Source organism: Stegostoma tigrinum, chromosome 46 (assembly GCF_030684315.1).
Source record: "Stegostoma tigrinum isolate sSteTig4 chromosome 46, sSteTig4.hap1, whole genome shotgun sequence".
NCBI classification, from domain to species: Eukaryota; Metazoa; Chordata; class Chondrichthyes; order Orectolobiformes; family Stegostomatidae; genus Stegostoma; species Stegostoma tigrinum.
In genome coordinates this window covers 8,085,744-8,111,073 of record NC_081399.1, presented here as the reverse complement: position 1 = coordinate 8,111,073, position 25,330 = coordinate 8,085,744, and the positions used below count along the sequence as shown (strand labels likewise).

Here is a 25,330-nt window from a genome sequence, read left to right as displayed (position 1 = left end):
ACCTTTCATACGCAGCTGAATCTCGGATTTGTCGCCGTGCTAACCCTGGCGTATGTCCATCCCATAAACATCTACCTTCGCTGTCGACAGGAGACCCAGTGGGAAAGCACATGCACACACCACTGGGTTCAAGTGACAGCTCAGCAAGGATGACAGGAGGGAGAGAGACGGATGTGCGCTGACTGGGGAAAAGGGGATTGCTGGGTGGGGAAGGGGATTGTGCAGAGGGCAGATGGCACTATGAGACAACAATCTGTCCATCAACATCAGTAGAACAAAAGAAGTGGAGAGCATGCCCCTGTCTGTATCAATGAAGCTGAAGTGGAGGTGGTCGAGAGCTTCAATCTTCTGTAGGTAATGATTGCCAACACTCTGTTCTGGTCTACCCATATTGACGCTACAGCCAAGAAAGCACAACAGCGTCTCTACTCCCTCAGGAGGCTGTGGAAAATCAGTATGTCTAAAATGTCTCTTATACCATAGACAGCATCCTATCTAGATGCATCACAGTGTGCTACGGCAACTGCTCTGCCCAACACCGCCAGAAACTACAGAGAGTCCTGAACACAGCCCAGTCCATCACCCAAACCAGACTTCCGTCCATTGACTCTGCCTCGGTAAGGAAAGCAACTTAATTAAATCCCCTCCCCACCAGCCACCCCAGTTATACTCTCTACCACCCTCATCTGTCAGGCAGAAGATATAAAAATTTGAATATACGTACCAACAGGTTCAAGAACAGCTTTTTGTCCACTGTCATCACAATTTTGAACAGACCTCTTAAATTTTAATTCTGATCTCTCTCTGAACCCTGTCTGTAGCTGTAACACTATTCTGTACTCTGTCCTATTCTATATAGATCATACCATACATAGGGTGTGTGTGTATCTATGTACGGTTTGATCTGCCTGAATAGCGTGAAAAACAATAGATTTCACTGTATCTTGGTACGTGACAATAATAAATTAAATCAAAGATTCTGTGCAGAAACATCACATTTGTTTTCTCTGAGTTACATTTTCTTTACAGCATGAGACCACATAAAGTCAGAGTGATATTCGAAGACACCTAAGGTGCAGACTGTATGGTACCCGCTGGAGACATAAACCATGATTGTCATTTTGGCAGTTTAATTGCAGAGCAGGACTTTCCAGGTTGTTTTTTCAACCCTCAGGAATGCCCAACATGAGCCCCACAGTGGCCATCTTCAAGATAGTTTTAGAAATGCATTGTTTCATGTTTTGTTCATGACTTTTCGCCATCTTAAAGTGATGACTCCATTACCCACTTGAAAGTACTACAGCCACCTGGATGCCCAATGACATTTACAAACATAATCTGTTTTTTGTGCGATAACACTTGAACAGCAGAACTGTATAATGGCTTGACTGAAGGCTCCATGCTATCGAAACCAGTATCACGCAAGACTGTGATATTGTAGTAGTGTTGTATCTGATTTCTCACAGGTTTCCCCAGTCATGATCAATAAGTTATTACATTGATAGACAACTGATCAATCTGAACACACTGATGGCTGAACCTAAGAAGACAGCTGCCTTTGTAACATTGCAACAATGCACTGAAGAAGCACAGAGTGCACACTCCAAAGAGAAAAGTGCAGACATGTTCACCAGCGTCTAAAGAGAATTGAATTTGTCCCGATTATCAGGAAGAGCAAAATGCTTCATACCGGGGCAATAATATTGTAAACCTAATGCATTCAATTGTTATGAAGGAGTAGCCGAAATAAAACCAAAACACTCAGAGAATCTTGCCTCACCTTGTAATCTATTAAAGGAGTGGTTAAATGAAAGCAATCAAAGCAGCAAGTCCAATTTATCTAACTCTAACAGTTAACACATTAACTGAACTACTAACAAACTGAACAATTCCCCATTAACTACTAACTATTCCCAAATAAAACAATATTTTAATAGTATACTGATCCAATAGATGCAAGTCCTGCTTATACAAATGAAAATAATATGAAAAAAAAATTAAAACTTAGTGTCTCAAAGTTACAGGTGGGATAAGTCTTATAGAATGTTCCTTGCCCTCTGCTGTTTTCCATTCAGGTACACTTTTCTATGTCAAATTCTTGTGTTAGGAATATTAGTTAAGAGTCCTGTAGTACATTTATTTATATGGTACTCCCTTTGAAAGCTTAGCTGTGAGAGCCAATGAAACAAAGAAACCTACAGCACAGGAACAGGCCCTTCGGCCCTCCAAGCCTCTGCCGATCAAAATCCTCTGTCTAACCAGTCATCTATTTTCTAGGTTCAGTCTGTGTCCATTTGCTCCCTGCCCATCCATGTTCCTGTCCAAATATATCTTAAAAGACGCTAACGTGTCTGTGTCTACCACCTCTGCTGGCAACGCATTCCAGGCACCCTCTGTGTAGAGAACTTTCCACGCATATCTCCCTTAAACTTTCCTCCTCTCACTTTGAACTCATGACCCCTAGTATTTGAGTCCCCCACTCTGGGAAAAAGCTTTTTGCTATCCACCCTGTCTGTACCCCTCATGATTTTGTAGACCTCAATCTCCATCTTTCTAATGAAAATAATCCTAATCTATTCAACTTCTCTTCATAGCTAGCACCCTCCATACCAAGCAATATCCTGGTGAACCTCCTCTGCACCCTTTCCAAAGCATCCACATCCTTTTGGTAATGTGGCGACCAGAACTGCACACGGTACTCCAAATGTGGCCGAACCAAAGTCCTATACAACTGCAACATGACCTGCCAACTCTTGTACTCAATACCCCGCCCAATGAAGGAAAGCATGCCATATGCCTTCTTGATCACCCTATTGACCTGCGTTGTCACCTTCAGGGAACAATGGACCTGAACACCCAGATCTCTCTGTTCATCAACTTTCCCCAGGGCTTTTCCTTTTACTGTATAGTTCGCCCTTGAATTTGATCTTCCAAAATGCATCACCTCGCATTTGCCCGGATTGAACTCCATCTGCCATTTATCTGCCCAACTCTCCAGTCTATCTATATTCTGCTGTAATTTCTGACAGTCCCCTTCACTATCAGCTACTCCACAAATCTTAGTGTCATCAGCAATCTTGCTGATCAGACCACCTACACCTTCCTCCAGATCATTTACATATATCACAAACAACAGTGGTCCCAGCACAGATCCCTGTGGAACACTACTGGTTACAGGTCTCCAATTTGAGAAACTCCCTTCTACTACAACCCTCTGTCTCCTGTTGCCCAGCCAGTTTTTTTATCCATCTAGCTAGCATACCCTGGACCCCATGTGACTTCACTTTCTCCATCAGCCTGCCATGGGGAACCTTATCAAATGCCTTACTGAAGTCCATGTATATGACATCTACAGCCTTTCCCTCATCAATCAACTTTGTCACGTCCTCAAAGAATTCTATTAATTTGGTAAGACATGACCTTTCCTGCACAAAACCATGTTGCCTATCACTGATAAGCCCATTTTCTTCCAAATGGGAATAGATCCTATCCCTCAGTATCTTCTCCAGTAGCTTCCCTACCACTGATGTCAGGCTCACCGGTCGATAATTACCTGGATTATCCTTGCTGCCACTCTTAAACAAGGGGACAACATTAGCAAGTCTCCAGTCCTCTGGGACCTCACCCGTGTCTAAGGACGCTGCAAAGATATCTGTTAGGGCCCCGGCTATTTCCTCTCTCGCTTCCCTCAGTGACCTGGGATAGATCCCATCCAGACCTGGGGACTTGTCCACCTTAATGTCTTTTAGGATACCCAACACTTCCTCCTTCCTTATGTCAACTTGACCTAGAGTAAGCAAACATCTATCCCTAACCTCAACATCTGTCATGTCCCTCTCCTTGATGAATACCGATGCAAAGTACTCGTTAAGAGCGTCACCCATTTTCTCTGACTCAGTGCATAACTTTCCTTCTTTGTCCTCAAGTGGGCCAATCCTTTCTCTAGTTACCCTCTTGCTCTTTACATATGAATAAAAGGCTTTGGGATTTTCCTTAACCATGTTTGCCAGCAATATCTCATGTCCTCTCTTAGCCCTCTTAATCCCTTGTTTCAAATTCGCTCTACATTCCCGATATTCTTGCAAAGCTTCGTCTGTCTTCAGTCACAGATTGAGTTTCTCTTCAGATGGCAGATTGCTCTCAAATGCCCTGTTCTTTTATACCCTTGATTTGTCAATTTCTTACAACTGGATTGGTCCTAGGTTGGCAACTTCATCAGATTTAAATTTAATTGGGTTTTGGTATCTAGGGCCTGATTTAAATTGATTGGCTAAATTCAAAAACCTTTGTCTTGGTAAAAAGTGCTGCTTTGCCTGCAGACATTTTTTTAATCTTCAAACCTAAAAACCACACCATCTTTTAAAGGGACCATGCACTTTGTCCTCCCTATCATTTTACAAACATGTTCTAACATCTTGCCTCCCAATCCACAAGTACACCGAGTTCGCAACATCTCCCCTCTTAAGAAAAGTGACCCATCATTACGAAAAGATAACTTCAGTTTTTTCCTCTAAATTTTAATGTTATTATTACTAGATATGGGTTATTTATCGAGTTACACATTTTGTCCTAATTCTATATACATATATATAAAATACAGCGCTACCGTGTCTATCTTAAATACACATTTTCATTTTAAACCCACGATAATGCATCCACAATAACATTTTCACAATCTGCAATATGTACAGTCTGTAAATTAAATGCTTGTAACGTAAGACTCCACTGAAATAGCCTGGTGTTCTTGACCTGGATGGTGTCAAACATCTCGAGTGTTGTTGGAGCTGCACCCCATCCAGACAAGTGGAGAGTACTCCATCACACTCTTCATTCTTTGTACGTAATAGACAGGCTTACAGTCACAGTCTTGCAATTTTGGAACCAGAAAGGGAACTACACTCCTGAATCAATGCCCTTGGCCGTTGATCTTTCCATCAAAGGAAACACTTCTGTCCTATCTTTTCTCCTTATCATTTTATATATTTCAGTCACGTCAATCTCCTCAGCTCAGTCCCAGTCTGTCCAATCTTTCTTCGTAACTGAAACTCTCCAGCCCAGGTAACATCAAAGTTGTGTCAGTTTCTCTTTATTGTCTGTGTATAATCTGATGATTTCAGGGAAATCCTCTCTGAAGGTTATTTACCCGACATTTATTTTCCACATCTCCTGTTTCTGGCCCTGACTGAAATCCCTCATCCAGGGAATAATTCTTGTAGATTTTCACAGTTTTTTTGTGTATCCTAAATCGAACACAAAATTCCAGCCTTGTATCATGAATGAGTTATTTACACTGAGAGTAGCTGTTCTCTTCCAATTCTGCGTCTCCAGTATTATATTCTGGGATTCCTTTGAGTCCTGAATGGATGATAAGTGGTGGTGGTGGTGGTGGTGGGGGGGGGGGGGGGGGGGGGGGTAGAGAGGTTATTAAATTCAGCTACACATCTGTCTTCCATGTGTCTGTTGATTGCATTACGAGTGGAAAACCTAACATGATGACAAAACGTCTGAACAAGAACAAGCCAGCTCGGCGAGCAAGTCAACAACCTCACCCACAACCTGAGCTACAGGTCTTTGCCAAAACTTTTAGTGTGAATTTTATTGCACTTTCTGCAGCTTACAATGTTTTCTAATGTACTTTCAGAAGTTTAAGTGAGAAAGGATTCAAAGGTGAATGAGACCAGCACTGGCCATGTTCACCTGCTTCTTCTAATACCTCATGGACAACATTGCAAAGGATCGGGCAAAACTGCTCTGAATCTCCAAAGACATTCTTTGAAGAATGAAACAAACGTACAGTGTGAGAGACTTTTGTGCTTCTTGGCCTGCTGTGTTCATCCAGCTTCACACTTTATTATCTTGGATTCTCCAGCATCAGCAGTCCCCATTATCTCTGATCACAATTTTAACCTCACTGCGAAGCCTCTTCCAGGGATGCCTAACCTGAAGAAGTTACCCTTCTCCCTCCGGACCAACCTCAGGGAATCTCTCTCCCACTGCAACTCTCTTGTAATCTCTTCCGCCTTGAAACGGCTCCTCTCCACCTATCTTCTTTTCTCTCCATCTTCGGTCCACCTCCCCCTCTCTCCCTATTTATTTCAGAACCCACTCCCCATCCCCCTTTTCTGATGAAGGGTCTAGGCCCAAAACGTCAGCTTTTGTGCCCCTGAAATGCTGCTTGGCCTGCTGTGTTCATCCAGCTTCACACTTTGTTATCTTAGACCCACAGACTGTGATGGTTTCTCCAAAAACTGTCTTCTGCTTGTGCAGAGATAATGGGAACTGCAGATGCTGGAGAATCCAAGATAATAAAATGTGAGGCTGGATGAACACAGCAGGCCCAGCAGCATCATTGCCTGCTTGGCCTGCTGTGTTCATCCAGCCTCACATTTTATTATTCTGCTTGTGCAGTAGCGTGATGTGTCCAGCAGAGGGTAGCACTGTATCACTTTAAACATGATAGGGACGAGGTCAAAAATCACACACCAGGTTATAGTCAACAGGTCTATTTGAAAACACAAGCTTTCTAAGCCTCTCTCCTTCTTCAGGTGGCCACCCCAGTCCAACACCAGCACCTCCACAACACAACAGGAACGGACAGAGAGTACGACTTTGAGTAGCCACATTTTAATCCGTTCGTTCAAACTTGGGTCAGGACAAAGTGATTCCCATTAAAGGCAGTAAAGGACAAACTCACACACGCATGCACATGCATACATACACATACATACACATTGAGACACACATCAATATGAGCATCAACATTATCACCTTAAACACAAGGGAACAGAGATAGAGGGGTTTGATCCCATTTCAGTAGCTTCCCCACTGAAACAAGAGACCCCGTTGCACAAAGATACAGACGCAGATACACACGAACATAGATACATTAACACACAACAGACACAGACACACATAAGCAAAGAGACACACTGCAACACACACTAATATACATGAACACACACATGTACCTACAGACGCACATACTCACTCTCGCAGATGCACAGACAGAAACATACATAGACAGAGACACACAAACAGAGAGACAGAAACGCACAGATAGACACAGAGTGACACACTCAGACACTCATACATGCAGATACTCATAAACACAATGTATACTCAAAGGAATCCCAGAATATAATATTGGAGACAGAGAATTGGAAGAGAGCAGCTATGCTCAGTGTAAATAACTCATTCTAGAAACAGGGCTGGAATTTTGTGTTCAATTTAGGGTACACAAAGAAATGTATTCAATACGTGTATAGTCACACAAATACTTATACACATACACTGAAACAGACAAACAGATACATACACACACACACATACAAACATATACATGTAGAAACACAGATATTGCCTTAGACAGCAGGTGAAGACTCTACTAGAATTACTTGTTTCTAAAACTAAATGAGAAATCAGTGGATTTTTACGAATGAGAGATAACAAAATGTGAGGCTGGATGAACACAGCAGGCCAAGCAGCATCTCAGGAGCACAAAAGCTGACGTTTCGGGCCTAGACCCTTCATCAGAGAGGATGCTCCTCCTGATGTGCTCCTGGGATGCTGCTTGGTCTGCTGTGTTCATTCAGCTCCACACTTTGTTATCTTGGATTCTCCAGCATCTGCAGTTCCCATTATCTCGGATATTTAGGAATGTTTGAGTTTACTGAAAATTTGTGGGCAATTTTAGCTAGAAAGCAGTGCTTTAACAAATTTGTGAAGGAAACAAGCAAAATTGATCTGGTTAGCAGAATGCAAAGTGGCTTTTGAAAGGGTGAAGGCAGTTTGAATTAATGAACCATAAGTGGCCATCCTTGATCTTTCCAAACTTTTCAAAATAGCAGCTAATGCTGGTGACTTGGAACTGTGCGCTGCCTTGTTACAGGACGAAGGATCAGAAATAGAGAAGCAATACCAGTCACAGGGGAAAAAAAAAATTCCCAGAGAAAGAGGCTTTGGGATTGTTGTTGACTCTTCAACACTTAGAAGTCTATATCAGAAAAAAAACAATAAAATGCTGAGTTCACTAATCATAAACCACTGGCCTTCATTGAAAAGTTTCAAATGAAGAATACAAGACTATTCTGATAGAGTCTTTATTGCAACCATTTCATGTAAAGATCAAAGGCATTGCTGAAAAACTTAATGTAATTGCTGATGTATTGTGCCAAGAGTCAAATGCTGGAATAAGTGAAAGTTTTAAGGAATGCTAAGATTGTTTAACATTATAAAGAGAAAGAATAAATGGATGATAGTCTTGTGTTTTATTTTTGTGCATCCTTTATTTTGTAAGGATAGGATTTTTTTCAATTTTATTGTATTAAATAAATAGTTTCCAAATGTAGATTTTAAAATGTGTAGAAATTTAACTATGATTGTTATGTTAATTCTTAGAACAAGCAGTCATATACAATTATTACAAAAGAAGTTTTAGTGTCCTGCCTATATCCTCGAGCCCACATGTGGATAACACTAACCAGGGAACCTGGAGTTCAGATACTCAGAATCCATAGTCTGAGCTTACATACCAAGTTGTTTCTGCTATGATATCATTGTGGATGTACTCTACCCTGAGATAATATTGCTGTTTTGAAAACATCAGAGCAGGCTTGGAGACTTCATTAGGACCTTACTCCTGTTATTTGTGTGTTCCTGTGTTTGGGGTACACTTTTCAGTAGATCAGATGTGACATCAAAGTTCTGTCTGTTTTTTCAGGTGGACATGAAACACCCTGAGACACCATTTTACAGATAAACCAGTTCTCTCTCAATGCCCCTCTTGAGATATTACCCTTCACCAAACAGAAACAGTTGGTACAGCGCTTTCTTCACCTGCTGTGTTGTGACCTGGTTGTGTAGGAAATCCTGAATTGTTTTTGTCCACAGCAACAGGAACTTCATTCCCAAAGCAATTCATTGGTAATGAATGACTTCATTCTGAGCAAATTCTCATCCACGCTCTTCTCCAGTTTGCCTAAAATCTTTCTTTAGCAAATTGATGGAGTTCATTATTAAGAAAGAAATTTGCAGATGATACTAAAATAGATGGAAACATAGGGTGCATGAAGAAATGAGACATTTATAAATGGATATGGATAGATTAAGCGAATGGGTCAACATTTGGGTTGTGAAAGTTAATGTGGAGGAATACAAAGGCATCTTATTATCTAAACGGAGACAAACATTAGAGGTCTTCACTGCACTGGGATTTGGGTGTCCTTGTGCATGAATTACAGGAAACGAGCGTTGAAGGAATGTAGTGAATTACTGCAAATGCTGGAATCTGTACTGAAACAAAAATGCTACAGATTGCAGTGGATCAGGCAACGTCCATGGGGAGAAAGCAAGATAATGTTTCAAGTCTATCTAACTCTTCATCAGAGCTGACATAAAGTGTGGGGGTGGAAGCATTTACGCTATAGTTGGGGGAGAGTGAAACGCTGGGGGAGAGTGAAATGAAATGCTGGGGGACAGTGAAATGAAATGCTGGGGGACAGTGAAATAAATGCTGGGGGAGAGTGAAATAAATGCTGGGGGAGAGTGAAATGCTGGGGGAGAGTGAAATGCTGGGGGAGAGTGAAATGCTGGGTGAGAAAGGATGTTGATAGTTCAGATTGTGATTGTTCTGCTTTCCTCACATTCCAATGTTGTGTCTAACTGCCAGACTGGAAAGAACAGACAGTCCATCTGGGGTGGGAGGAAGCGGAGATGGTGACAGAGAATGGAACAAGTAAAGCTAAAAGAAAGAGAAGGAATGGGAGTGGCTCACAATCTGAAGGTGTCAAACTCCATTAAGTCCAGAAGGTTGAGATGTTATTCCTTCAGTTTGTTCTGAGATTCACCGGAGCATTGCAGCCTTCCAAGGTCAGACATGTGGGCATGCGAGCAGGATTGTGTTAAAATGACCACTTGTGGGAAGGTCAGGGTCATACACGTACACAGGCCGAATGCGCTCTGCAAAGCAAACACACAGTCTGTGTTTAGTTTCTCCAATATATATTTAGGGCCTTGGATGGTGAGCAGGGATGAGGTGAAGGGGCAAGTGCTGCACCATCAGCGGTTACATAGGTGGTGTTGGTAGCCAATGAGGAAGGAGCTAGGGTATCCCAGAGGGAATGGTCTGTGAAATGCAGACAGGGGAGGAAGGGAGAATGTGTTTGGTGGTAGCATTCTGCTGGAGTTGTCTGAAATTGTGGAGAACAATCCTTTGAATGCAGAGGCTGGTGGTGGGATGAAAAGGCAGGACAAGGGGAGCCCAAACATGCTGCTGAGTGATAGGAAGGGGGGAGGGCAACATGCGGGCGGTGGGTCAGATACAGTTGAGGGCTTTATCAACCACAATGTAAGTGGAAATGTGTGGCAAGCCACAATTATGGAAGAAGTAAGCCTTGTCAACAGCATTGTTTTGGAAGGTGGCATCATCCAAACAGATATCACACAGCAAAGGAACTGGGAGAATGGGTTGGAATTCTTTCAAGACTTGGGGATTCCAGCAACTGCAGTAATTTGCTCCTTACAATCAACCCCTTACTTTGTGCTGTTTTCCTCAGTTTATTTTCTAAACAAAAATCAATTGACATCTCACAGTATTTCAGCTCGCTTGCTTTATCTTTCCATTTCCCTGGACTGCTGTATCCATCGAAAATCTTTACTCTTCTGTTTCCTGTTTACTATATTGTCAATTTGTGTATCATCTGCAAAGTCTGAAGTGATGTCCTGTGAACCCATTTCCAGTCCATTAATATTGAACAAAAAAAAAGCAGCGTTTCTAATCCGAACCTCTGTAGGATTGCACTCTGTAGCTCTCTTCGAGCCGAAAGTCATGAAACACTACCGTGTCTATGAGCCAATGTTGTGTCCGTTTTGTTACTGCCCCTTTCATCCCATCAGCATTTATTCTCATGTTCAGTTGTGAGACTTCATTTCTTCTACATGAAGGAATTGGACCCAGGTATTTCCATTCGTTCTATCTCTTATCAAAATTCACAAATTTACAGGACAAGTTATACATACAGAAATACTGCATTAGTACTATCCTTGGTACACACCCAGGGCAGGAACAATGCTGGATTTGATACAGAGTAAATCTCCCGCCACACCATCCTCATCAAACACTCCCAGGACAGAGATAGCAGGGAGTTAGATGCAGAGCAAGGTTCTTTCTACATTATTCATATCTAACACTCCCAATACAGGTACAAGATAATGATCCCTCTACATTGTCCATTCAAACATTCCCTGGCCACAGCTTTCAAATCCCACCTCCACAATGTGCAATAACTGTAGATGACTCTGAATTGTGTCATCATTCAGAGCAATTCAGCTCAGTGAGCCCTCACAGATCTCCCTTGCTCATTGTTCCTGCCTTCCCTTTCCTATCTCCATCTTTCCCTCTCCTTTCCCTTCACTTCTCGGCATCCCTCTTGTCCTTTGTTTTTTCTGAAAATGTATTATAACATTGTAATGTTAAGACAAGCTGTACTGATTTCTGAAGAAGGGTCTCGACCCGAAACGTCTACTTTCCTGCTCTTCTGATGCTGCTTGGCCTGCTGTGTTCATCCCGCTTCACACCGTGTTATCTCAGATTCTCCAGCATCAGCAGTTCCTACTATCTCCATCATATCACATACTTTGCTGTCTCTATGATGTGAACTATATTTAAAACATTGGTCGATGGTATGTAATGTGGTGAAGTGCGATCCATGTTTAAAGACGAGCAGAAGAAAAAGATGTTTTGTTTTAAATTGGTGAGAAATTATTGAACAATATTGTTCAGGGGTTCAACTGATCTCGCACAAGTTAACACGATGGTAGAGCTAATAATTAGGAGGACAATAATACATTGCCAAGAGATTGTATTAAGAACATGAGGAATTTTTGCAATCAATTTCTCGGTCAGATCTTCCCTTTCACTGAAGGTATGAATGTCCCTTTGGCATTCCTCCTTCACACACGATCAATCAAACACACACTCACACACATACCAGCACAATCTCTAAAATTCAGCAAAGGGTTTCACTCCCTCAGTCACATACTCCTTTACGTGCACATTTGCTCACTCACTCTGCCCCATACACTCAATCCCTCACCAAACGTAGGGCCTTGCATAGTGTAGAACAGAGGCACCTAAGGGCTCAGGTAAATAATTCTTTGAAGTTTGTGTCACACGTAGACAAGGTGGTTAAGAAAGCATTTAGCACGCTTGCCTTCATTGTGCAGGCCTTTAAATAAAGGAGTTGGGACATCATGTTGAGGTTGTACAAGATGTTAGTGACGCCTTATCTGAAGTACTGTGTCCAGTTCTGCTCACCTTGCTATATATTATTAAATGTTATTATTAAACTTGAGAGGGTTCAGAAAAGATTTACCAGGATATTGTCAAGAACAGAGGGTTTGAGTTATAAGGAGGGGCTGGCACTTTTTCACTGGAGCGTACAAGGTTGCAGGGTGACTTTATAGAGGTTTATAAAATCATGAGTGGTATAGATAAGGTGATTGGCAGGTGTATTTTCCCCAGAGGTATGGGATTTCAAGACCACAAGGCATATTTTTAAGAGAAAAAATTTATTGAGAGGTAAAAGACTTTAAGAAAAGTTATGAGTATCAACTTTTTTCCCCCATATGGGGAGTGGTTCATGTGTGGAATGAATTTCCAGAGGAAGTCGTTGATGCAGGTACAGTTACAATGTTTAGAAGATATTTTGTTAAGTACATGAATAAGAAAGATTTGCAGGGATATGGACCATGTGCAGGCAAGTGGGGAACAATTTCAGTTTGGATTATGGTTGGTATGGAATGATTGGACCAAAGGGACTGTATCCGCGCTGTATGACTCTATGATACACATGTATCTATGGGTCCAGGAGTTTTGTTTATTTACAGATCCATTTGTTTTAGTTTTAGGCAACACAAGATTAGAAGTCACAGTGGCACAGTGAAGAACTTCATAAATTCCTCTGATCGTAATAAAACAAAACTGATTCCAGTCTAAAACTCAGACAGATTCTGAACAAGGCCTGACACGTACAATTCAGTCTCACACCAGAAATCACATCTATTATATATTCCTATCATGCTGCCTGTTTCAAGATTGGAAAGTTCATCAGACTCTGCTGAAACATTTAATTATCTGAAGGTAGTAGGTTTCAGCAGTCTGAAATTTGCATCTTAATTAATTGAAACTTGCATATCCTGCCTCTGATGTAAACTTACATTGATCCACCATTCCTATCAGACCTTGCAAAAGTGAGCTGCACTCCATAAAACTGACAGAATTCCGAAGTCTGATGTTCTTTGGAGAAACCGAATGTACAGAAATTAACCTGCAGACCCCGGTTCAATATTTGACCAAGATAACAAAGTGTGAAGCTGGATGAATCACTGATTCAATATTTGACCATTTAGTTAGTACCGACTTGGAGGCTGGAATCTGGTGATGTCAGCAGCAAGTTTATACACAGCACAACATATAACAGGAAGTGAGTTATAGATTATAATCTACTCGAGGGGTTTGGGGTAATTTATCAAGTAACTGACACTGTCACACCATTTAGCTTCATTCGATATGGTACTCTGAACAGAATATAACACACCAGTGAATTAATTAGAGGCCTCCTGTTCAGTTTGTTTCAGCCTCTCACAGGCAGAGTGCAAGAACTGTAAGGCTGAACAGAGAGCTTTTAGCTCATTTAGTACTTATTGGGAAGATTTGACTTCGTCAACAATGGAAGCCTAGGAAGGATTTATTGCAGGAAGGGAGAACGAAGAAATAAAAGCTGTACTCCACAATGGCTTTGTTTTAATTTGGTACGTTTCAGAAGAGATTGGGGAAATGTATTATTTTTTCAGACAATTTTGTAACAATCTACATTTAAGACCATAACTATAATCTTTTAAACTTTAGTCACTCAAGAAAATGTACTCACTTACTGTGCACAAAAATCTCCCTACATTACCTTTTGTACACTGCTTACACTTTATACACATTATAATGCTACCACTACTTTGTAATTTCTATTTGTACTTTGTGATCTCCTTCAAATGTTTTATCTTTTCCATGACATTAGATTTAAAAAGGAGGAAAATCATCCAGGGAACTGTCAACCACAGACAGAAAAGACACCAACTAAAAAATGGTCTCTGAAAATTGTCAGTGATAGGTTTTTGACAGAATTAGAAACTTGCCCGTTAAACAAAAAGAGAAATTAAGTTCAGAATTTCAATCACAAGGACACAGCAGCATACCAGCCCCTGACCTGAACAACCGGGCACAGGAAACATTGGAAAATACCCTCGGAAAATAGGAAAGAAACATTAACAGGCCAAACTGAAGGAGATGGATCCACAGATAGATACCTTAAGGAATCAATCAGCCTCACTAGGATGATTCCCATATGGAGGGATTATCTTCTGAATAAAGGTTTTAACAGCTTGAGACTCTACTCATTGGCGTTGAGAAGAATGAGAGGTGATCTCATTGAAACATACAGCATTCTTAAAAGGCTTGGCATGGTGAATACTGAGGGGACTTGTCCCCTCTTGGGAGAGTCTAGAACCAGACAGTGCGCGCACAGGAAAAAAAAATACCAATTTGAGTCTTAGATGAGGGGGAACTTCTTCTCTCAGAGGGTTGAGTGTCTTTGGAACTGCCCACCATAGAGAACTGTTGTGGTGGTGGTGGGGGAGTTGATAGGAACGTGCAGAGACCTAGTGTGCATGTTACACTGAGATAGGCAGATTTTTGATTGGTTAGGGAATCAAGGGGTTATGGACAAAGGGCAGGAAAGTGGACATGAGGAATGCTGGTACAACTATGATCCTACTGAGCAATGGATCAGGCTAGAGGGGAAAAACAGTCTACTCTTGTTCCTATTTCTTATAGTCTGGAAGTAAGTCACAGCAGGTGACATCAGGCATTGTTTATCACCCTTAGGGACCAATCATAGATTGATCAGACACTCCTTAAGCCAACTAGAAACGAGCAAAACCCAGGCCAATTAGAATGCAATAACGTCACTGATGTTACAATAGGGTGTGACTCAGGAATAGAGGTTAGCAGGCAGCAGTTTTCAGTGACCACAGCACATGCTGAGTTTGAAGTTTGAAGCTGAGCTTAATATGGGCTGTTGTCCAGTGACAAACGCAAGGACCTCATGCTATGGGAGTGGGTCCAGAGATCTAGTGTTAACTCGTTGCACCCCAGCCGAACTGGAAAGCAAAGCTGGAGTATGCCCTTCAATTCAAAGCTCTGGTTTATGAAGCATTGCTTTATAACTTCAAGTCATGTCACCAGGCTGCATCCTACTGCCTGGAAATGGTTAAAGTCTCAAACAAAACAAAACAGAAGCTAGGATTCGGGTTTAATGTATAATCTAAAATTTACAGGGGTGAGACTTGAAAAGAACAGACAAGAGGGAGGAGACTTCTAAGTGAGCTGTTCAAAATCAGGAAACTTTTCACAGAGTGAACAGGAAGGACCTACTTTCAGTGACCACAGGTTCAAAACAGACAACATTCATTGAAGGTAATTGTTAAATTAACCAAAGCTAACATGATGGCATCCTTCTTCACACTGGCAGTTTCAGTGGTCTGGAACACACTCACTGAAAGCTCAATGGAAACTAATTCAATGGGACCTTACCAAATGAAATGATTAAAACACTGGGACCAATTCGACAACTCTTCAACAAGCCCAAAGCTAAGTAAATGTGCCCCTCCTGAGCTGTATCATTCTGTGATCAGTGTGCGATGTTACTGTAGAGAACCGCGTGCAGACACTATCCAGCATCTAAAAACATATCAGGAACATGTTTGGAAATCATTTGGGGCATTGCAGAAAGGTCCCTGATCAATAAAAGAGGCATTTTCAGTGACTCCGATCCTCTTGGCCAACTTTACACGAAGGGTTCATCTTGACAACATCAAGAGGTCGAGGGGGATCAGTTCGGAGAGGTTAGCCATGATCCCTGTGACTCAAGGGGGTCATGTGGCCTGTTCATTTTTTAACCTCTTCCTTCCCTGTTCAATGATCCCAGATCCTCTAATCGCAGGCTCATCACTTCAACAGCAGAGGCAACTTTGAACTGAAACGGAAGATGTACAGCTGGTGACAGTTTCAGAACAGAATGAGGAATGTCCCAAGCCAAATGGCCACCACGGCCTTCAGGAGGGAGCTGCTTTCTCCATCTTCAATTCTGAACAGAAAACTGATCATTCCAGGATCTTCTGATGGCAACATTCAACGTGGACGTCGGAAATGTGGATGGGATCTCCTGGCTAAAATCATTAAGGTGGAAATTACTTCCGGTTTTACTTCAAGAATCTGGACAGTTTCAACAGCAATATTAACCTGCCCTCGAAATCATGTACACCCCCAGCCACCAACCCCTTCTTCCCCCAGTTACCCACTCATGCCGGAGCCCAAACTCTCACTATAGTCATAAGACTTTGCACAGATCTGCCCTTAGCACAGCTCCAGAGCCCAGTACAGGCCTCATATACATTCCCACCAGACTGGCAGCAATCCATACGCTTCACAGAGTGACTCTCACCACCAGGAATTGCAACCTCCAAAGAGAACCCTTAAATATACGCACCACCCACAAACAGAGGAGGTTGCAGAAGTTAGGAGAGTTGCAGAAGGTTATAGTGATGGAGAGCTGTAGTAAATGAAAGACCAGAGAGAGGAGCGTGACTCTGGGGGATGCAGGAAGTCCGACGGACAGCTAAGGTCTGCAGGGGCCTGTAACAGTTCTAGAGGTGGGTGTTTTGTAGTTGCTGCAGAAGTTACAGCATTGGAAGGACTCAAGGGGCTGTGGAAGTCCCAGAGATGGAAACAGTAGTGGATTCTGAGGTTACAGGCTTTGGACTTTCAGAGAGCTGAGACTGTAGAGATAGGGAGGGGTGTAGGGGCTGGAGAAGGTTACAGAGATAGGGAGGGGGTGTAGGGGCTGGAGGGGGTTACAGAGATAGGGAGGGGTGTAGGGGATGGAGGGGGTTACAGAGACAGGGAGGGGGTGTAGGGGCTGAAGGGGGTTACGGAGTTAGGAGGGGGTGTAGGGGTTGGAGGGGGTTACAGAGATAGGAAGGGGATGGAGGGTGTTCCAGAGATAGGGAGGGGGTGTAGGAGCTGCAGGGGGTTACAGAGATAGGGAGGGGTTGCAGGGGCCGCACGGGGTTACAGAGATAGGGAGGAGGTGGGGGGGGGTTACAGAGGTAGGGAGGGGGTGTAGGGGCTGGAGGGGGGTTACAGAGATAGGGAGGGGGTGGAGGGATGGAGGGCGTTACAGAGATAGGGACAGGGTGTAGGGGCTGGAGGGGGTTACAGAGATAGGGAGGGGGTGTAGGGACTGGAGGGGGTTACAGAGATAGGGAGGGGGTGTAGGGGCTGGAGGGGGTGACAGAGATAGGGAGGGAGTGTAGGGGCTGGAGGAGGTTACAGAGAGAGGGAGGGGGTGTAGGGGCTGGAGGAGGTTACAGAGATAGGGAGGGAGTGTAGGGGCTGGAGGAGGTTACAGAGATAGGGAGGGGTGTCGGGGCTGGGGGAGGTTACAGAGATAGGGACAGGGTGTAGGAGCTGGAGGAAGTTACAGATACAGGGAAGGATGTAGGGTCTGGAATAGGTTAGAGTTATAGGAAAGGGTATACACGCTCTCGAGGAGGTTACAGAGCGAGGGAGGGATGTAGGGGCTGAAGGGGGTTACAGAGATAGGGAGGGGTGTACGGACTGGAGGCAATTACACAGATAGGTGGGATGTAGGGGCTAGGAGAGGTTACAGGGAAAGGGAGGTGGTGTAGGAGCTGGAAGGAATGTGGGGCTGGAGGGGGTTACAGAGATAGGGAGGGGTGTAGGGGCTGAGGGAGGTTACAGAAATTGGGAGGGGTGTAGGGGCTGAGGGAGCTAACAGAGATAGGGAGGGGTGTAGGGGCTGGAGGAAGTTACAGATACAGGAAAGGATGTAGGGTCTGGAGCAGGTTAGAGTTATAAGAAAGAGTGTACATGCTCTCGAGGAGGTTACAGAGCGAGGGAGGGATGTAGGGGCTAGGGGAGGTTACAGAGATAGGGAGGGGGTATGGGTGCTGGAGGGGGTTCCAGAGATAGAGAAGGTTGTACTTCCTGAATAAGGAGGTTGGTCGAACGTAAAGGATTCAGAATTGTAGACTGAGACTTAAAGGAGATTTGAGACTGGGAGATGTGTAGATTCTATGGGGTGAACAGAGTTTAGGAAGTATGTGGGAGCCTGTGGAGATCATTTTGAGGGAGTGCCCTACCTGCTCTCAGAACACCCAGATGCATGTTTGCTCCTGAGCGATGCTGAGTGAGAGAACAGTCCCCAGATGTGAAACTTCCCACCATCCAAACACCCTCTGACCTTCCGGACTAGCATACTTACCTCTGGGCCTCTGAGTGAGGACTGAACAGTGAAGGAATAAAATGATAAAGGCAATGAAGAATTCCAGGAAGCACAATACCAAGAGGAAGAAGACCATCATCAATGGCCCCAACTGTAAAATACAAAAATGAGACACTCCAATCACCACCCTTCAATGGGAGAACTCGCACTAATTGTCTATTCTTTAAATCCCGTTCCCAGCCGACACTGCAAACTCAGTCTCTGTCATTCTCTAACACACATCCCACCTCACAAGAGGTGGGAATCTCTCTGATCCCTGCTTCTGTTCTCCTCTTCCCTCCTGTGAACTGTCACTCTCCCCACACCCAAACACTGCCTTCTCACTCCATCCTGTGCTTCAGTCTCCAGTGTGATCTCCAACTCTGACTTTTGCCCATCTCTCACTACAGCACTGCTCCGATGCCTTGTCCTCCCTCTCCCAAATACAAACCCAATCCTTTGCTGAGTCCTGTACCACTTTCTAAGCACCATCTCTTCTTCTCCCTTTCTCCCCACATCTGACCTGCATCCCACCTCCAGGACTGTCTCTCACTCTTAAATCTGACACCTTCCTAGCCTTCTTCCCCAAAGAAGCAGTAACTGTCTCTTTTTCCCAGCTTTGAATGCTGTCTCTTTCTCCTTCACCCCCACTGTCTCTCTCCTATCCAGAGTTCTGTCTCTAACTTGCCTCACTGACTCCCTCTCTCCCTTGCTATCTCTTTTCTCCCTCTCTCCAAATTTTACTGCTGCCGAACACATGCAATGGAAGAGCTACTCACAAAGTAAAAGCTTGAGGTTAGTGGTTCCATCAAGTTGAGTGAGATAAGGTAAACTCCTGTACCGACCACAGCTGCTATACAGCTGACTATGTGCATCAGTATTATTGCTTGTTTCTGCAGGGAGTTTAAACAGATTACTTTGCAATGAGCCAATTAACAAATTATTTACAGCTAGGATGTTCTCCCTGTTCTGGAAGAGCTACCGTGCCTCTCTCCTCCTACCCTGCACCCTAACACCATATCTTCCTGAAACTGATGACCACATCAGTGTCTCTTCTCCAGCCCTCTGGAGCCAAAGAATAGGAAAGTATTTTGCATCTCCAACCTCAATGAAGGAGCAACTCAACCAGTGCTCTTCCCTTGTCAACTTACAGTTGTGCTGTACATTCTTCCTTTGCAGCTAACAGTCAAATTTCCTGTTGAATTCCTCAATTGAACCTGTAGCTACCAAACTCCCAGGCACCTAATTCCAAATCCTGACCACACCCATGGTCTCAAAAAGCTCTTCCTCCGATGCTATTATTTATCTTGGCAATTGAATTCAACTCTTCTTCTGATTCCTGATCCTTCTACCAATGGGAACAGTTTCTGCTCTATCCAAACCCCTCATGATTTTAAACACCTTAAAACCTTCTCCTCTCAAAGCAAGACAATCCAAGCTTCTCCAATTCATCTGCAGAACTGAAGCTCTGTCTAAAGAACTGACAGCACTGGAACTATTCTCGTGAACTTTTTCTGCAATGCCTCTGAAAACAGTGGTGCCCAGAACTAGGCACAATTAAACCAGCTGTGGGCCAGTGTTTTAAACAAGTTGATCGCATCTCCCTGTCCAAAGAACAACCATTAACTACTCTCTACTGCTTCCTTTCACTCAAACAATTTTGAATCCATATTTCTGTTATTGTCTATTGCGCGAACTCTCAGCTGACCTTCACTCTGGAGACTTTACTAAATCCCTTTTGTAATTTCTCTAGTTAACTATTCTTACCCTGGATAGTTCTGTGTACATGACCATAGCAACCCTAAACCTGGTCGCTGTCTTCGATGTTCTCCACCAACACTCAAGCCACCTCATTTCTAAGAATCAGTTTCAGCAATGCCCTTTGTTTGACTGGAATTGTGCTGATTCTGAAAATTGACCTGAACACATTCTAGGAACTCTGCTGTATAAATGTCCCTGTCTAAATCATTTGATTACATTTCTCTGTATAATCACTCTGCAATTTCTACATTTTTCTGTAATGTCCCTGTAAACTGGTGGTGGTTTACAGATAACAACACGCAAATAGCTGCACCCTTTTTTGTTCCTTAGCTCCAAACTGATTAAGACCTTCAATCCTCCGGGATATCATCTCTTTCCTGCACTACAAATGTTTCCTGAATAATCAAGACTCTGCTCCATCCTTCTTTCCCGAAAACCTTGTGTCCACAAATCATTAACACCTAGTTGTGTCCTGCTGAGGGCCAGGTCTTAGTTATATCCACAACATTATATTTTCATGTGCGTATAGTTCACCAGTCTTACTGATCTCACTTCACACATTCAGCTATATCCTCATGTAGCCAGTACTCCTTTCCACTTACTAGGAATCCATCCAATACCATAATAACTCCACTGCTGGCAGACTTTCCCAGTGTTCCCTGCACACTGGTATCCTTCTCTAACGTTACTTTTAGGTTCCCATATCCCAAAGCCAATTTACTTCAAATGTTCCTGAACTCATCCTGGAAGAAAAATGATCCTGTTTCAGTTTGGTTGCAATCTGTCAGGTCTGCATAAGTCGCACTTCCCTTGCATTTATGCCCACGTCCCAGGAATCAAATATGCTCTTTTCTCCAAAAGTATCTTTCCAATCACTCATTCACCTGCTTTACACTCCTGCTACCATATTTACTGATGCATTGTAATGGAAGTAAAATGAAGATTACAACTGGGTTTGTGTCCGTTTGTATCGTAAGTTCCCACCTGCAGGATTTGAGAAGGGGATCCATCAATATCTCCTCAGGACAAATTGTGACCAGGTCGTGCAACATATCCCCAAGAAGTTAAAATGTTAACAATACTTACAAGGTGGATATTCGCTGTGTTTATAATGTCCACCACCAGTGATCCTGCTACGATATACTGGGGGTAAAAGTAGGCTGTATAAGAAACATTGGTGGCATAACAATAATTGCATTCTGAATATCAAAACACTTTGCAGAAAACTCTCCTTATATAAATATATTAATGAAGAATTAAAATGTGCATGTACAGCATGAAGCAGCAATTATTTTGGACCTCATTCACTGATCAACTCGCCCTCTTCATCTCAGCTTCTCAGCTTAACTTTCTATCCTATTTTCACTTATCTACAGATCAAATTTTCTTCTGACTTTCAATCTACCTATGTGTCTTTGATATTCAATGGAGCTGTCACATATGAATCTCCCATTACCCACACGCTGAGGGCTGACCAATGACCTACCAACGCTGCAAGCACTACCTGCTGGAAGGACAAGGTCACAGACGGCACTGGAGCACCATTGTCTACAAGTTCCCATCCAAGCCACACACCATCCTGACACGGAACCATATCGCAGTTCACTCACTGTCAGTGGAACTCCCTTCCTATCAGCACTGTTGGCACAACTAGACCCAAAGAAGTGTGACAGTTCAAAACCACAGCTCATCACTTAAAGGATGGATAATAAATACTGACCTTGACAGCTACCTCCATATACCTTGAATAAACGTGTTAAGAAAGTTACTTTGATCACTCTGTGTGATAGCAGGCTCCACGTTTCACCACCTTGAGTGAATATATTTCTTCACAATTCTCCAAGGGATTTATTTGGATTCTTCATCCGTGGTTCTCTGGTTTTAGATTCCACCAAATTTTTGGGGGCCCACCAGGACCACTAAGCTGTCACCTTCATTGTAGCATCATTACAAAACAGACAATTCTAGAGGTGAAACGAGAGTAACTGCCCTTGACATTAAAGCAGCACTTGACCAGGTTAGGCATCAAGGAGTCCAAGCAAAACCAGGGAAAACTCTCAGATTTTTGGAGCCATACCTGGCACTAAGAAAGATGGTTGTTGGAAGGCAGTCATCTCAGACCAAGTGGGTCACTACTTGGAATTCCTCGCGGTCTTGTCTGAGGCCCTACCTTGTTCAGCTGCTTCATCAATGACCTTCCCTCCATCATAAGGTCAGAAATAATGTTTACTGATGACTGCACAACATTCAGCACCATTTGTGACCCCTCAGATACTGAAGTAGCCCATATTCATAAGCAACAAAACCCAGACAACTGTCAGCCTTGGGCTGATAAGTGCCAAAAGACATGCATACCACACAAACATCATCACCAACAAGAGGGAATCTAACCATAGTCCCTATATATTCAACTGCATACCAAGACTGAATCCCTAACTATCATCATCTTGAGTGTTGCTACTGACCAGAAACTGAAAAGGAGCAGCCATGTGAAAACTGTGACTGCAAGAGCAGGTCAGGAGCTGAGAATTCTGCGGTGAGTACTCACATCTTGCCTCTCCAAACTCCTAACCTTTACCCAGAAAGCACAAGTCAGGAGTCTGATGGAGTGCTCTTCACCTGCATGAATGGGTACAATTCGCACGACAATCAAAAAGTTCAACACCATCCTGGACAAGTAAACCATTTTATTGGCACCCCTTGAACATTCACTTCCTGCACCACTGTCACTTAAGAGCAGCAGTGTATACCATCTACGAGATACAGTGCAGTAACCACCAAGGTACCATCCAAAGCTGTCATTTATTGTCTAAATTCCTTCACCAGCTAGGTCAAATTTTTGGAATTCCCTTCCAAACAAACACCCCAGTGACCGCAGCAGTTTCCTGTTAACTTCTCTGGAGCAATCCAGGACGGGCAATAAATATCAGCCCTACCCAGAGGTTGACACTGCATCAATGAAGAAAAATGACGGTGCCTCTGCACAGTGACAATAAGAAATGTTGTGGGTTTTGTTTTAAAAATTGGTTATAAAGGCAGGAAATGCTGAAAATATTCAGTAATTCTGGAGCACACTTCTCCTCGTCAACACCATGAGAATTTCATGCCTTCTACTGGTTACTTACCCAGAGAAAAGGAGTTCCAATTTGTTTAAGGGCTCCCAACAGTTTTTCTGGAATTGGCCACTGAAGATTGAGATGTAGTGTCATTCCTTCACTCAGAGGGGGAATGTGAATCTTTGAAATTCTCCAGGCTGGAGAGCTGTGGGTGCTCAATTATTGCGTTTATTCAAAGGCTGAACTGTATAAACTCTTTGAGAATGAAAGGAGCCAAGGGCTGTGAAGTTTGGGTGGGACAGTAGAAGAGAGAGAGAGAGAGCGAGAGAGAGACAGAGAGAGACAGAGAGAGAGAGAGAGAGAGAGAGAGAGAGAGAGAGAGAGAGGCTAGCAATGATTATACTGAATACTCTTACTCTTAGTCAATGTCAATTGTAAAACTGAACGCACCAAAACTCCAGTCCACCATGGAATCCCAATTAAAACAGCAAAGATGTAAGTTTCAGTGAAATTCAAGGGTATACCGAACACCACCTGAGTAATTCCAATCATTATCTCGGTGATCTGCAAGAGAAGAGGAGTTCGGCTGTAATTCCACTCCAGATTGCCAAGTTATTCTAATGGCAGGGAGGCTACAGTACAGGTTTAGCAACAAAAATTCCTAGGTGAAACAGATGGAGATTAGCATAAAGGATTTGGGTGTGAGAGACAGCAACATTAATTAGAGCTCATGATAGATGAAAACATGAAAAACATGAGATAGACAGAAGGTGTCTGAAACTGTTCAGGGTTTGAGTGAGACAGGGAAATATCAGGCAGGATTTGTTTTGAGTTTCTGAGGATATCAGGCTGTTACTAGTGGAGTACAGAAAATGTAAGTGCTCGATACACCACTGTTCATAATCTATATGCACATGTTTGGATGTGGGGACTAATTGCAACATTGCCATTAACACCAAAATGCATTGTGGGAAGGTGAAGATGCCAGGGGAAGGGGTAGCAAGTTGTTAAGAGTTGTTATAAGGGGAGGCGATGGCCTAGTGGTATTATCGCTGGACTGTTAATCTAGAGACCCAGACACCTTGATAACATTCTGGGAACCCAGGTTCGAATCCCGCAATGGCAGATGGCAGAATTTGAATTCAATAAATATCTGGAATTAACAATCTAATGATGACCGTGAAATCACTGTCGATTGTTGGGGAAAAACCCACTTGATTCACTAATGTCCTGTAGTGAAGAAACCTGCCATCCTTGTATGGTCTGGCCTACATGTGACTCCAGGCCCACAGCAATGTGGTTGACTCTCAACTGCCCTCTGGGCAATTAGGGATGGACAATAAATGCTGCCTGGCCAGCAACACCCTCATCCCATAAAGGAAAAAGAAAATGATAGCATATAGGTGCAGGAGGCAACTGAAAAGGAAAACAGTATACCGGCATTCATTTTGAGAGGAATTGAGGACAGAAGAATACAGCTGCAGTTGTCTAGAATCTTAATGAGGCCGCACATTGAGTACTGTATACAGGAAATACTTGCCAGGGAGGGAGAACAACGTAGTTTCACCAGATTAATTCTGGGATGGTGGGATGCTTACTTGGAGAGATTGAGAAACTGGGTCTATGTTCTGTAGAATTTCAAATAATAAGAAATGATCTCATTGTAACTTGAAAATTCTTCCAGGGAATGAAGGATGGACATAGATGGGATGTCTTCAATGTCTGGTACCTCTGAAACCTGGAGCCATAAGTGCCTTCTCCCCTTTCAGATTAAGAGTGAGATGAGGAGAAAATTCTTTCTAATTCTCCCCCCAGAAGACTGTGGAAGCTTAATAATTGAGTGGGTTTGGGACAGAAATTGTTAGATTTCTGGAGTGCAATGTCATAAACAATGTGGAGATAGTGTGGGAGAATGACATTAAGGAGATGGTTAGTTATGGTCCACGTTGTTTGGACAGACTCAACCATGAGAGAGAGAGGGAGAGAAAATTTTTATTTCAGGTTTGGGAAATGTCAGCTAAGGCTTTTAAGTTATGGGCATATATCAAACTGAACTCTGGGTGTGTGACAGAGAGAGTGTGAGAGTGAGAGAGAGAGAGAGTAAGAAATAGCTTTCAA

At 43.1% G+C, this 25,330-nt stretch overlaps 1 protein-coding gene across 2 annotated transcripts in view; it reads right to left on the bottom strand.

Annotated features, from left to right (window-relative positions):
- Positions 1 to 9,592: 9,592 nt before the first annotated feature.
- The window catches only part of LOC125449505 (SUMO-interacting motif-containing protein 1-like), a 139,596-nt gene continuing 123,858 nt past the window's right edge, over positions 9,593 to 25,330 (bottom strand). The window contains exons 42-46 of one of the 2 annotated variants that reach the window (XM_059642854.1): positions 23,663 to 23,776; positions 21,243 to 21,299; positions 19,175 to 19,288; positions 18,396 to 18,507; positions 12,738 to 16,278 (exon numbers count right to left, since the gene is read on the bottom strand). In XM_059642854.1, coding sequence (XP_059498837.1) covers positions 16,241 to 16,278; positions 18,396 to 18,507; positions 19,175 to 19,288; positions 21,243 to 21,299; positions 23,663 to 23,776 — 435 coding nt within the window. In that variant the 3' untranslated portion in view covers positions 12,738 to 16,240. Of the gene's footprint in view, positions 9,958 to 12,737; positions 16,279 to 18,395; positions 18,508 to 19,174; positions 19,289 to 21,242; positions 21,300 to 23,662; positions 23,777 to 25,330 lie in introns of those variants that run through there. The other variant, XM_059642855.1, reaches the window with a different exon arrangement.